Below are 12,243 nucleotides of genomic sequence, written 5' to 3' on the forward strand. Positions count from 1 at the left end.
TGAATCAGAGGACTGTTCGTCAGGAAGCGTAAATCTGCAAAGACTACTGTTATTTCTATTTTTAGATATTGGTTTATCTTAGCAGTGTTTAAGGTTTTTTTTTAGTTTTTCTAATAAACAGTTAATTTGTTAATATCTAAAGATAGCTGGTTTGGTTCACCTCATTCGGGGATTACTAGATTATTCAACTCTGTTGTGTCTTTCTTTGATTTGGGAAATATTAAAGATACGTTATGCAACATGTGGAGTGACAGGACTGAATTGACAGTGCGTTGCTCCCACCACAACCAGAATCATATATTTTGATTGGGGGCTTTTTCTTGAGCGGTCGTGCCATAACACCCTCAAGAAACAAATTGTCTCCAGGAGTGAAATAAAAACTTGAACCTTAATTTGGAGCAAATCAGATCTGGGATTTTCTTTCTCATACATGGCTGACAAGACAGCCCATATTACCAGGGCTGGTGGATCGGGACAGGGCCTGACCCAGCACTGACAGGACAGGACGCTCCCACTGGGAGGTGATATAAAACCAAATTAACACTCACATGTATCATTTTCATTGTTTAATTAATGTTACAATGAGACTCTGTGGATATTTCCTGTTGGGTTATCTATCAGCTGAAGGGAGGAAAAAAAATTTCACATCAGCAATCACACAAATATTCACTATATCGGATAGACCTGGCAAAGTTTCCTGCGAGTCCCTTTAACAGGGCACTGATGTATAAGGAGTTTATAGTATCATTTAGGTGGCGGGGGGGGAGGCTTCTGTGATTACTAATGCATTTGAGAAGGGCTCCTTCAACCAAAAATCTTTGAGAATCACTGCCGTCGATTCGATGTAACTCAATGTACTCGCACTAATTCTCTGTAACTCTATAATAAAAGCAAAATACTGCGGATGCTGGAAATCTGAAACAAAAACAAGAAATGCTGGAATCACTCAGCAGGTCTGGCAGCATCTGTGGAAAGAGAAGCAGAGTTAACGTTTCGGGTCAGTGACCCTTCTTCGGAACTGACAAATATTAGAAAAGTCACAGATTATAAACAAGTGAGGTGGGGGTTGGGCAAGAGATAACAAAGGAGAAGGTGCAGATTGGACCAGGCCACATAGCTGACCAAAAGGTCACAGAGCAAAGGCAAACAATATGTTAATGGTGTTTTGAAAGACAAAGCATTAGTACAGATTAGGTGTGAATACACTGAATATAGAACATCAGCAAGTGCAAACCTGAAGAAAAACAACCTGAAAAAAACAGTGGGTAAGCAAACTGAACAAACTAAGATGAAATGAAATAAATGCAAAAAATGTAAAAAGGAATGCAAAAAAAAGGAAGAAAAAATAACTAAAAATGAAAGTAAAGTGGGGGGCTGTCATGCTCTGAAATTATTGAACTCAATGTTCAGTCCGGCAGGCTGTAGTGTGCCTAATCGGTAGATGAGATGCTGTTCCTCGAGCTTGCGTTGATGTTCACTGGAACACTGCAGCAATCCCAGGACAGAGATGTGAGCATGAGAGCAGGGGGGAGTGTTGAAATGGCAAGCAACCGGAAGCTCAGGGTCCTGCTTGCGGACTGAGCGGAGATGTTCCGCAAAGCGGTCACCCAGTCTGCGCTTGGTCTCCCCAATGTAGAGGAGACCACACTGTGAGCAGCGAATACAGTATACTACATTGAAAGAAGTACAAGTAAATCGCTGCTTCACCTGAAAGGAGTGTTTGGGGCCTGGGATAGTGAGGAGAGAGGAGGTAAATGGGCAGGTATTACACCTCCTGCGATTGCAAGGGAAGGTGCCCTGGGACGGGGACGAGGTGGTGGGGGTAATGGAGGAGTGGACCAGGGTGTCGCGGAGGGAACGATCCCTTCGGAATGCTGACAGGGGAAGGGAGGGGAAGATGCGACTGGTAGTGGCATCACGCTGGAGGTGGCGAAAATGGCGGAGGATGATCCTTTGGATATGGAGGCTGGTGGGATGAAAAGTGAGGACAAGGGGAACCCTGTCACGGTTCTGGGAGGGAGGGGAAGGGGTGAGGGTAGAGGTGCGGGGAATGGGTCGGACACGGTTGAGGGCCCTGTCAACCACAGTGGGGGGAAATCCTCGGTTGAGGAAAAAGGAGGTCATATCAGAAGCACCGTCATGGAAGGTAGCATCATCAGAGCAGATGCGTCGGAGACGGAGAAACTGGGAGAATGGAATGGAGTCCTTACAGGAGGTAGGGTGTGAAGAAGTGTAGTCGAGGTAGCTGTGGGAGTCAGTGGGCTTATAATGGATATTGGTAGACAACCTATCCCCAGAGATGGAGACAGAGAAGTCGAGGAAGGGAAGGGAAGTGTCAGAGATACTGTAACTCTGTTACTGTGTCTCTGACTGACATAGCTAGAAGAGCTTTTGCTGTTATTACCACAACTGTGCACCATCTTTTCCAAAGATCTCAGCTTCTCTAATCGCTGTTTTTGTGTCCCTCAATTGTGGGTGATATTTGTCCCTCTTCTGTTCCAAACTGGGTTCAATTTATGGCAGTTCAGGGAGTCAGGAATCATTCACCCCTAGACCTACACTGGCAGGTAAAACCCCAGACAGTTCCTTAATAAGGATTCTTCTGGTTCCTCACCATCTATTTGTTAGGATACTAAAGCCCAGCCTTCTTACATTTCACTCCTGGAGGCCCCACTCTCTGAGCCTAAAACCTTCAGCAGAGTCAGTGGTGGAGTCCCCAGTGGGAGTGATCCCAGAGTAACTGTCGGGATCGCACCCCCGTGGATGTTGAGTTGTGTGTTTTTAGTTACCCTGGTATCTTACATGCACAGATCAATAAAACAGGAAATTCCTGGAAACACGCTGCAGGTCCTTTTTATCAGGAGAGCAAATGTCTGTTGGATAATTGTCGCAGCAGTTAACAGGCTCCTGTGAACTCCTCTGTCTGGTATTTCAATGCAGACTTTATTTCAGACAGGTTTAATTTAAATGAGTTAACACCTGTCTTAAAATAACGGACTCAGGACTGCCACACAAACATGTTAAATCTTTGTAGAATAATTACCACTAATTTTTAGACTGGAAACTTAAACCTGCCATTTCACTTTCAGGAACAGATCACAGTTTTACACCAATTTCTGATTTGACAGCACATTTCCAGCTTTCACTGTTGTTCTTCCTGACTCTAAACACAGTTGTAAAGGAGCCTTCTGCTCCATACCCAGGAGCTCTGAACCATAGACATTTCTTACACACCTCAGGATTAACCCACATGGGGACTTTGCTGTCAGTGAACAGAGTCGAGAAAGACCAAAGTGCCATTTGTCCCTCTCAGTGTGTCCCTGAAGGTCTGTGTCCAGGCTGAAGTTCTGTTCCTGCCGTTCGATCCTCCACCAGATTGTCCTTTCTGAGCTTCGGCCAGGTGATGTTAAACACGCAGGTGGGAAAGTCAAAAATCTCCAACAATGTGTCTAAAACAAGATTGATTTATTTCAAATCTATCCAGACTACTAACCTCCAGCCCAGTTGGAGAGGTTATTAACATCAGCAGAAACAAATTCAAACTGTCAGAATAGAAACACAGAAAGTTTATAGCACAGGAGGCCATTCAGCCCATCGTATCTGTGTTGGCTGTAAAAGAGCTATTCAGCCTAATCCCACTTTCCAGCTCTTGGTCCTTAGCCTTCTAGATTACAGCACTTCAAGTTCATATCCAAGTGTTTTCTTTTGAAATATTCTACCTCTACCACCCTTTCAGGCAGTGAGCTCCAGACCCCCAGCACCCTCTGGGTGAAATGATTTCTCCATTCCCCTCTAATCCTTCTGCAAATTACTATAAATCTATGTCCTCTGGCTATTCACCTCTCTGCGAAGGAAAACAGGTTCTTCCCATCCACTCTGTCTTGGCCCCATATAATTTTATACACCTCAATTAAATCTCCCCTCAGCCTCCTCCGTTCCAAAGAAAACAACCCCAGCCTATCCAATCTTTCCTCATAGCTCGCATTCTCCGTTCCTGACATATCCTCTGTAAATCTCCTCTGCATCCTCTCTAATGCAATCACATCTTTCCAGCAATGCAATGACCAGAACTGTACGCAGTACTCTAGCTGTGGTCTAACTAGTGTTTTATTCAGGTCTCGCATAACCTCCCTGCTCTTGTAATAAAAACAGAGAATGCTGGAAATACTCAGCAGGTCTGACAGCATAGGTGGAGAGAGAAACAGAGTTAACATTTCAGGTCTGTGATGTTTCATTAACAGAAAACGCTGCAACTAATCACTGCTCATATTATATGCCTAGACTGATAAAGTATCCCATACACACTCTTAACCACCTGACCTTCAGGATCTGTGGACATGCACTCCAAGGTCTCTTTGTTCTTCAATGCTACTTAGTATTCTACCAGTAATATTGCATTCCCTTGCTTTGTTTATCCTCCCCAAATGCATTACCTCACAATTCTCCAGATTCAACTCTATTTGCCTCTTTTCTGATCACTTGACCAGTCCATTGCTATCTTCCTGCAGTCTACAGCTTTCTTCCTCACTGTCAGCCATAAGGCTGCAAACATCTTAATCATGCCCCGTACGTTAAAGTCTAAATCATTGATATATACTGACATTGACATTGATATTGTACTGAGTAACGTGGAACCCCACTGGAAACAGCCTTCCAGTCACAAAAATGCCTTTCGACCATTACCCTTTGCTTCATGCTGTTCCAGCTGATGACACTTTCTGCTCATGTGGTTGTCCAGGACACCAGAAGTGTCCTCAAGTTCCCACATGGATAAGGATATACACTCCACTGGGCTGAGATGCCCTGACATGGCTTCCTTTAGTTGACTATTAATTAACTTAATTGGAATAAATTTAAGATTGAAATAAATGAAGATTTATCAGCTACTCACTGGTCAGCTGCTTCCTTTGTGCTGATGTCACTTTATTTTATAGGGAGTTAACTTAAATGTTAATTGTCACCATAAATTGGTGCATTCTCCATGGCAATGCCTCTACCAATCAGAGTTCACTTGTCAATCAATCAGCACTCTCTTCTCACACAGTATAAAGTTGTTGTTTTCCCTTACATTGGTACTCTTTCAGATTGTCCTGATGAGTGCAAGACGAAAAGCTTCGGCAACATGTCTCTATTTTCAGCAATACTTAAATGTTTTACTTAACTCTTATTATCTATACATTTCAGACTTTAATTTACTGAAAAATTTAGGATGGTTTATTGTCATTATCCCTTGTTCTTTAACTTTATCCCATACAGCTGATTGATTAATTGACCACTGACGGTAATTATGATAGATTATCAAATTGGCTTTAGTTTTATGCTAATTACTTGATCTAGTCTTACTCTATAGTTGATTAATGCAGAGGTAAGATCTGTAGTGACCAGATCTGTATGCAGTTCTCTACTTGTGGGAGAGTGGGGGTCTAACTAGTGTTATTTTTTATTCTTTCACGCGATGCAGCCGTCAGTGGCCAGTATTTGTTGCCCATCCCCAATTGCTCTTAAGAAGGTGATGTTTTGATGCAGTTCTAGCATAATTTCCCTGCTCTTATACTCTAGGCCTTGGCTAATAAAGGAAGATGTCCCGTATGCCTTCTTGACCACCTTATCGACCTGTCCTGCTACCTTCAGTGATCTGTGGACTTGCACTCCAACGTCCCTCTGTTCCTCTACACTTTGCAGGATTCTACCATTCACTATGCATTCCCTTGCCTTGTTTATCCTCCCCAAGTACATTACCTGCCAGACCTGCTGAGTGGTTCCAGCATTTCTTGTTTTTATTTCACATTACCTCACATTTCTCTGGGTTGAATTCCATTTGCCTCTTTTCTGCCCATCTGACCAGTCCATTGATATCTTCCTCCAGTCTAAAGCTTTCTTCCACAATGTCAACCACACAACCAACTTTTGTATCATCTGCAAACTTCTTAATCATGGCCCCTATATTTAAGTCTAAATTATTGATATATACCATGAAAATTATAGCTATTACGGAAACGTGGTATTATATCTATTATGGAAACGTGGTTGAGGGATGGGCAGGACTGGCAGCTCAATGTTCCGGGGTACCGATCTGATGGCATCAGACAGGAACTCTCAAAAGTTGAATGGGAGAGGCTGTTTACAGGTAAAGGGACATCTGGCAAGTGGGAGGCTTTTAAAAGTGAGATAAGAAGAGTTCAGGGCCGGCATGTTCCTGTTAGATGGAAGGGCAAGGCTGGCAAGTTTAGGGAACCTTGGTTGACAAGGGATATTGAGGGTCTGGTCAGGACAAAGAAGGGGGCATATGTCAGGTATAGGCAGCTGGGATCGAGCGAGTCCCTCAAGGAGTATAGGGGATGTCGGACTACACTTAAGAAGGAAATTAGGAGGGCGAAAAGGGGCCATGAGATTTCCCTGGCAGATAAGATAAAGGAGTATCCTAAAAGACTATAAATATATTAAAAGAGTAGCTAGGGAGAGAGTAGGTCCCCTTAGGGATCAGTGTGGCAATCTATGTGTGGAGCCACGAGAAAAGGGCAAGGTCTAAAATGAATATTTCTCATCCGTATTTACCGTGGAGAAGGTCATGGAAGCTAGTGAGTTCAAGGGAGGGAACAGCGATATCCTGGAGCATATCAACATTACAAAGGAGGAGGTGTTGGAGGTTTTGAAGCACATTAAGGTGGATAAATCCCCAGGGCCTGACCAGGTGTATCCTAGGATGCTATGGGAAGCAAGGAAGGAGATTGCTGGGGTCCTGGCAGAGATTTTTGTATCATCGTTAGCCACGGGTGAGGTACCGGAAGACTGGAGGATAGCTAATGTTGTGCCTTTATTTAAGAAGGGCAGCAGGGATAAGCCAGGGAACTACAGGCCGGTGAGCCTTACATCAGTGGTGGGAAAGTTATTGGAAGGGATTCTGAGAGACAGGATTTATATGCATCTGGAAAGGCATGGCCTGATTAGGGATAGTCAGCATGGCTTTGTGCGTGGGAAATCATGTCTCACGAATTTGATTGAGTTTTTCGAGAAGGTGACCAAGAGGATTGACGAGGGCAGGGCGATGGACGTTGTCTACATGGACTTTCGCAAGGCCTTTGACAAGGTCCCGCATGGTAGGCTGGTCCAGAAGGTTCAAACTCATGGGATCCAGGGTGAGCTAGCAAATTGGATACAAAATTGGCTTGGTGATAGGAGGCAGAGGGTGGTAGTGGAGGGTTGTTTTTCAGATTGGAGGCCGGTGACCAGTGGTGTGCCACAGGGATCGGTGCTGGGCCCTCTGTTATTTGTCATATATATTAATGACTTGGATGTGAATGTAAGGGGCATGATTAGTAAGTTTGCAGATGACACTAAAATTGGTGGTATAGTGGACAGTGAAGAAGGTTGTCTAAGGTTACATCAGGATATAGATCAACTGGGAAAGTGGGCAAGGGATTGGCAAATGGAATTTAACGCAGACAAGTGTGAAGTGATGCATTTTGGGAAGTTAAACCAGGGCAGGACATATACAGTGAACGGCAGGGCCCTAGGGAGTGTTGTTGAGCAGAGAGACCTTGGGGTGCAAGTACATTGTTCCCTGAAAGTGGCAACACAGGTAGACAGGGTGGTGAAGAAGGCGTATGGCGCCTTCATCGGCCGAGTACAAGAGTTGGGACGTCATGTTACAGTTGTACATAACGTTGATTAGGCCGCATTTGGAGTATTGTGTGCAGTTCTAGTTGCCGCACTACAGGAAAGATGTGATTAAGCTAGAGAGGGTGCAGAAAAGATTCACAAGGATGTTGCCTGCTTTGGAGGGCTTGAGTTATAAAGAGAGATTGGATAGGCTGGGTCTGTTTTCCCTGGAGCGAAGGAGGCTGAGAGGGGACATGATAGAGGTATATAAAATTATGAGAGGCATAGATAGGGTAGATAGCCAGAGTCTGTTTCCCATGGTAGGGGTGACTAAAACTAGAGGACATAGATTTAAGGTGAGAGGGAGGAGGTTTAAAGGGGATCAAAGGGGTAAATGTTTCACACAAAGAATAGTGGGTATCTGGAATGAGCTGCCAGAGGAGGTGGTGGAGGCAGGAACAGTAACGACATTGAAGAGGCATCTGGAGAGGTACTTGAATGAGCAAGGCATAGAGGGATATGGAATTAATGCAGGCAGGTGGGATTAGTATAGATAGGCATTATGATCGGCATGGACGTGGTGGGCCGAAGGGCCTGTTTCTATGCTGTACGACTCTATGACTAAAAGCAAGTGGCCTAGTACTGAGCCCTGTGGAAACCCAACTGGAAAAAAGCTTCCATTCAAGACTCAGTTCTGGATGAACACAAGAAATAGGAGCACAGTAGACTATATGGCCCCATCAATATGATCATGGCTGATCTTGGGCTTCAATTCTACTTTCCTGCCCGCTCCCATACCCCTTGATTCCCTGCAAGATCAAAAATCTGCCTATCCCAGCCTTAAATGTATTCAACGATGGAGCATCCACACCCCTCTGGGATAGAGAATTCCAAAGATTCACAACCCTTTGAGTGAAGTAATTTCTCCTCATCTCAGTCCTGAATGATCAGCCCCTTATCCTGAGACTGCGCCCTCGCGTTCTAGACTCCCAACCAGTGGGAACAAACTCTCAGCTTCTACTCAATCTCAAGCCTTTTCAGAATCTTGTATGTCTCAATTAGATCACCTCTCATTCTTCTAAACTCCAGAGACTATCGGCCCAATTTACTCAGCCTCTCATCATAGGTCAACCCCCTCATCCCAGGAACCAATTTATAAATCTTCGCTGCAACGCCTCCAGTGAGAGTATATCCTTCCTTAAATGTGGAGAACAGAACGGCACAGTATTCCAGTTGTGTCACATTTCTTTTAGTAAAACTTCTTTATTCCTGTACTCTAATCCCCTTGCAATATAGGCCAACATGCCATTTGCCTTCCTAATAGCCTGCTGCACCTGCTTCTTAACTTTGTGCATTCCTCGTACAAGTACCCCCAAGTCTCTCTGAACATCAACACTTACCAGTTTCACACCTTTAAAAAAAAACATGCTTAACAGCAGCAACAACAGCAGAATCCAATCCCTGCAGTCACTTGTGAACTCGCTGGTGTCTCAGCAGATTGTTTGACTCAGCAAACCCCTTCCCACACACAGAGCAGGCGAATGGCTTCTCGCCAGTGTGAACTCGCTGGTGTCTCAGCAGATTGCCTTTACTTTTAAATCTCTTCTCACAATCAGAACATTTAAAGAGTCTCTTATCAGTGTGAACAAGTTGGTGCTGATTGAGATAGGATGTCTTTGTGAATCCCTTCCCACACACAGAGCAGGTGAATGGTCTCTCCCCAGTGTGAACTCGCTGATGTGTCAGAAGGTCAGATGAATCCATGTATTCCTTCCCACACTCTGTGCAGGTGAATGGCCTTTCCCCAGTGTGAACTCGCTGGTGTATCAGAAGGTTGGCTGATCGCGTGAATCCCTTCCCACATACAGAGCAAATGCATGGTCTCTCACCAGTGTGAACTCGTTGATGTTTCAGCAGGTCGTTTTTACTTTTAAAGCTCTTATCACAGTCAGAACATTTGAAAGGTCTCTTATCTGTGTGAACAAGTTGGTGTGACAGGAGGTGGGGTGACTGAGTGAATCCTTTCCCACACACGGAGCAAGTGAACGGCCTCTCCCCAGTGTGAGTGCGTTGGTGGTTCAGCAAATTCAGAGAACTTTTAAATCTCTTCTCGCAGTCAGAACATTTAAACGGTCTTTTATCAGAGTGAACCCGCTGGTGTGTCCGGAGGTTTGATAAAGCATTAAATTCCTTCCCATATTCAAGGCAGATGAATGGCCTCTCCCGAGCGTGAGCTCGCTGGTGTGCATAGAGGCTGGATGACTGAGTGAATCCCTTCCCACACATGGAACAGGTGAATGGTCTCTCTCCAGTATGAACTCGCTGGTGTGTCAGCAGATTGGATGGACGATTGAATGCTTTCCCACACACGGAGCAGGTGAACAGCCTGTCCTCAGTGTGACTGCGTTGATGAGTTTCCATCTTAGACGGATAATTGAATCCCTTCCCACTGTCCCCACATTTCCACGGTTCCTCTGTGCTGCGTGTGTCCTTGAGTCTCTCCTGATTGAACAATCAGATGATGCTCAGCCACACAAACACATCTAGTTTCTTCCCACTGTGAATGATGTGATGTTTTCTCAGTCGGTGTAACTGGTTAAAGCTCTTTCCACCGTCAGTGCACTGGAACACTCTCACTCGGATGTGTGTGTCTCGGTGCTTTTCCAGTAACACTGATGGTTGAAATCTTTTCCCACACAGAACAGAAAAATATTTCTGCTTCCACATTCAATGGCCGATGATATTCAAGTTCTGATGAATTGAGCAACTCTGTCAGATCGTGATGTCATGTTTGGTTTGTGTTTTCTGTCTGCAAATCATCCCCTTCTAATACCCTGTAAAAGGAGTTTACAAAAGTCATCATTCGCGATATGGTAATTCAAAACAGACAATTCTAGTTTCTATGGAACATTGTTTCCTCTCTTGTTCCCCCAAAGCAATAAATCCCCATCCCACACACTCTCCCTCCCTGTGCTGAAATCAAAACCCATCGCACCATTTCTTTCCTCCACTGTCAGTTTTCTCCCTCCCTCTCTTCTGGCTGGGTTCAGTTCTCCAGCCCCTGTTTGCAGAGTGAGAATAAAATCAATGAGTCAATCATTTTCTCTCCAGGTCACTGGGACCTGAAACCCCACCAACTCTCTGTTGCGTCACCAAAATGATCGCACATGCGCTCTGCTCCCCGCTCAACAAAGATGGCAGCCGTTAAACTCGGTTTGTTACCAGGAAAAAGCCTCGGAGTAGCAAACGCAGGACCTGGAGGTTCTTATTTAGGGCTTGCGGTCTGCACGAGGTTTTTTTGAAGCTTCTACATCCACCCTCCGGCTCCGTTCCTCGCCTGCGCCGCGCCAACTCTCACCCGCTGCAAAAGCGTCTCCAGCATTCACGCAGCTTCGATCAAAGTGACACTGCGCATGCCCCAGATACAGTCCTGCAGTGCGCCTGCGCTCTGGACTCCTCTGGTATGAATTTCACAGAATGGTGAGAGCACAGAAAATGACTGTGATTGATATTCTATAAAGACCGTCCTGAGTCTACCAGTTTCAAATAAGTGTTAACTGGTTCTAAGTCTACATTAAAATATTAGATGGAGGAGTTTACAGGTTTCTGTTAACTGCTGGTAGAATTATGCAACAGACATTTGATCTCCAGATAAAGGAGGACCTGCAGCGTGTTTTCAGAAATTCCCTGTTTGATTTAAATGAGCATTAGACACCAGGATAACTAAAAATACATGACCCAGTATCCCAGAATTGTTACAGAAGGAGGCCATTCGGCCTGCTGTGTCTGCACTGGCTCTCTGAAGGCGCAATTTACCTATTGCCATTCCCCAACCTTGTCCCCTTATTCCTGCACATACTTCCTTTTCAGAGAACAATCCAAATCCCTCTTGGATGCCTCGATTGAACCTGCCTCCACTACACTCTCAGGCATTGCATTCCAGATCCTAACCACTCACTGCGGGAAAAGGCTTTTCCTCATGTCACCATTGCTTCTTTTGCTAATTATCTTAAATCTGTGCCCTTTTGTTCTCAATTCTTCCATTAATGGGAACAGTTTTTCCCTATCTACTCTGTCCAGACCCCTCATGATTTGAATACCTCTATCAAATCTCCTCTCAATCTTCTTTTCAAGGAAAACAATCCCAACTTCTTCAATCTATCCATGTAACTGATTTTCCTCGTACTGGAACCATTCTCATGAATCTTTTCTGCGCTTTCTCTAAAGCCTTCACATCTTTCCTTAAGTGTGGTACCAGAACTAGACACAATGTGAGGCCAAACCAGTGTTTTATATAATTTAACATAACTTCCTTAGGGCACATTCACTTCCACAGGGAATGCTGGGTAACAGCTTTGCCATTGAAAGATCCAGTCAGTGATTAGAAAATAATTTTCTGTGATCCTATTCAGACGAAATTATTGAAAAATTCACACAGAAAACCAAGTTCAAGGGCCCTTTTCTATGCTCCAGTTCTGGATATGATCAATAGCAGCTGAATCCAATCTCTGCAGTGACAGGTGAACTCACCGGTGTCTCAGCAATTGGGGTTAATTTCTTCCCACATACAGCATATGAAAACAGCATCTCTCCAGTGGGGAAATCAATGATTATTCTTCAGCTGCTTTGAACTTTTAAAGATTT

General features: G+C 44.5%; 1 protein-coding gene across 4 annotated transcripts; it reads right to left on the reverse strand.

Moving 5' to 3' along the window:
• Nucleotides 1-2,350: 2,350 nt before the first annotated feature.
• LOC137351832 (zinc finger protein 551-like) lies at nt 2,351-11,005 on the reverse strand. 4 transcript variants are annotated; one of them, XR_010969577.1, is made up of 3 exons: nt 10,822-10,988; nt 9,000-10,433; nt 2,351-3,449 (listed from the first exon to the last, which is right to left on the reverse strand). XR_010969577.1 is itself a non-coding variant. In XM_068016730.1 (2 exons), exon 2 carries the CDS (start codon nt 10,018-10,020, stop codon nt 9,067-9,069), a length of 954 nt encoding a protein of 317 aa, XP_067872831.1. In that variant the 5' UTR covers nt 10,021-10,433; nt 10,958-11,005; the 3' UTR covers nt 3,451-9,066. The 4 variants fall into 4 exon arrangements, 3 of the variants coding, with proteins under 3 accessions (XP_067872831.1, XP_067872830.1, XP_067872829.1); XM_068016730.1 differs by lacking the exon at nt 2,351-3,449 and having other exon boundaries at nt 3,451-10,433; nt 10,958-11,005; XM_068016729.1 differs by lacking the exon at nt 2,351-3,449 and having other exon boundaries at nt 3,451-10,433; nt 10,855-10,988.
• Between the last annotated feature and the right edge of the window lie 1,238 nt (nt 11,006-12,243).

This window comes from Heterodontus francisci, chromosome 36 (genome assembly GCF_036365525.1).
Source record: "Heterodontus francisci isolate sHetFra1 chromosome 36, sHetFra1.hap1, whole genome shotgun sequence".
NCBI lineage: Eukaryota > Metazoa > Chordata > Chondrichthyes > Heterodontiformes > Heterodontidae > Heterodontus > Heterodontus francisci.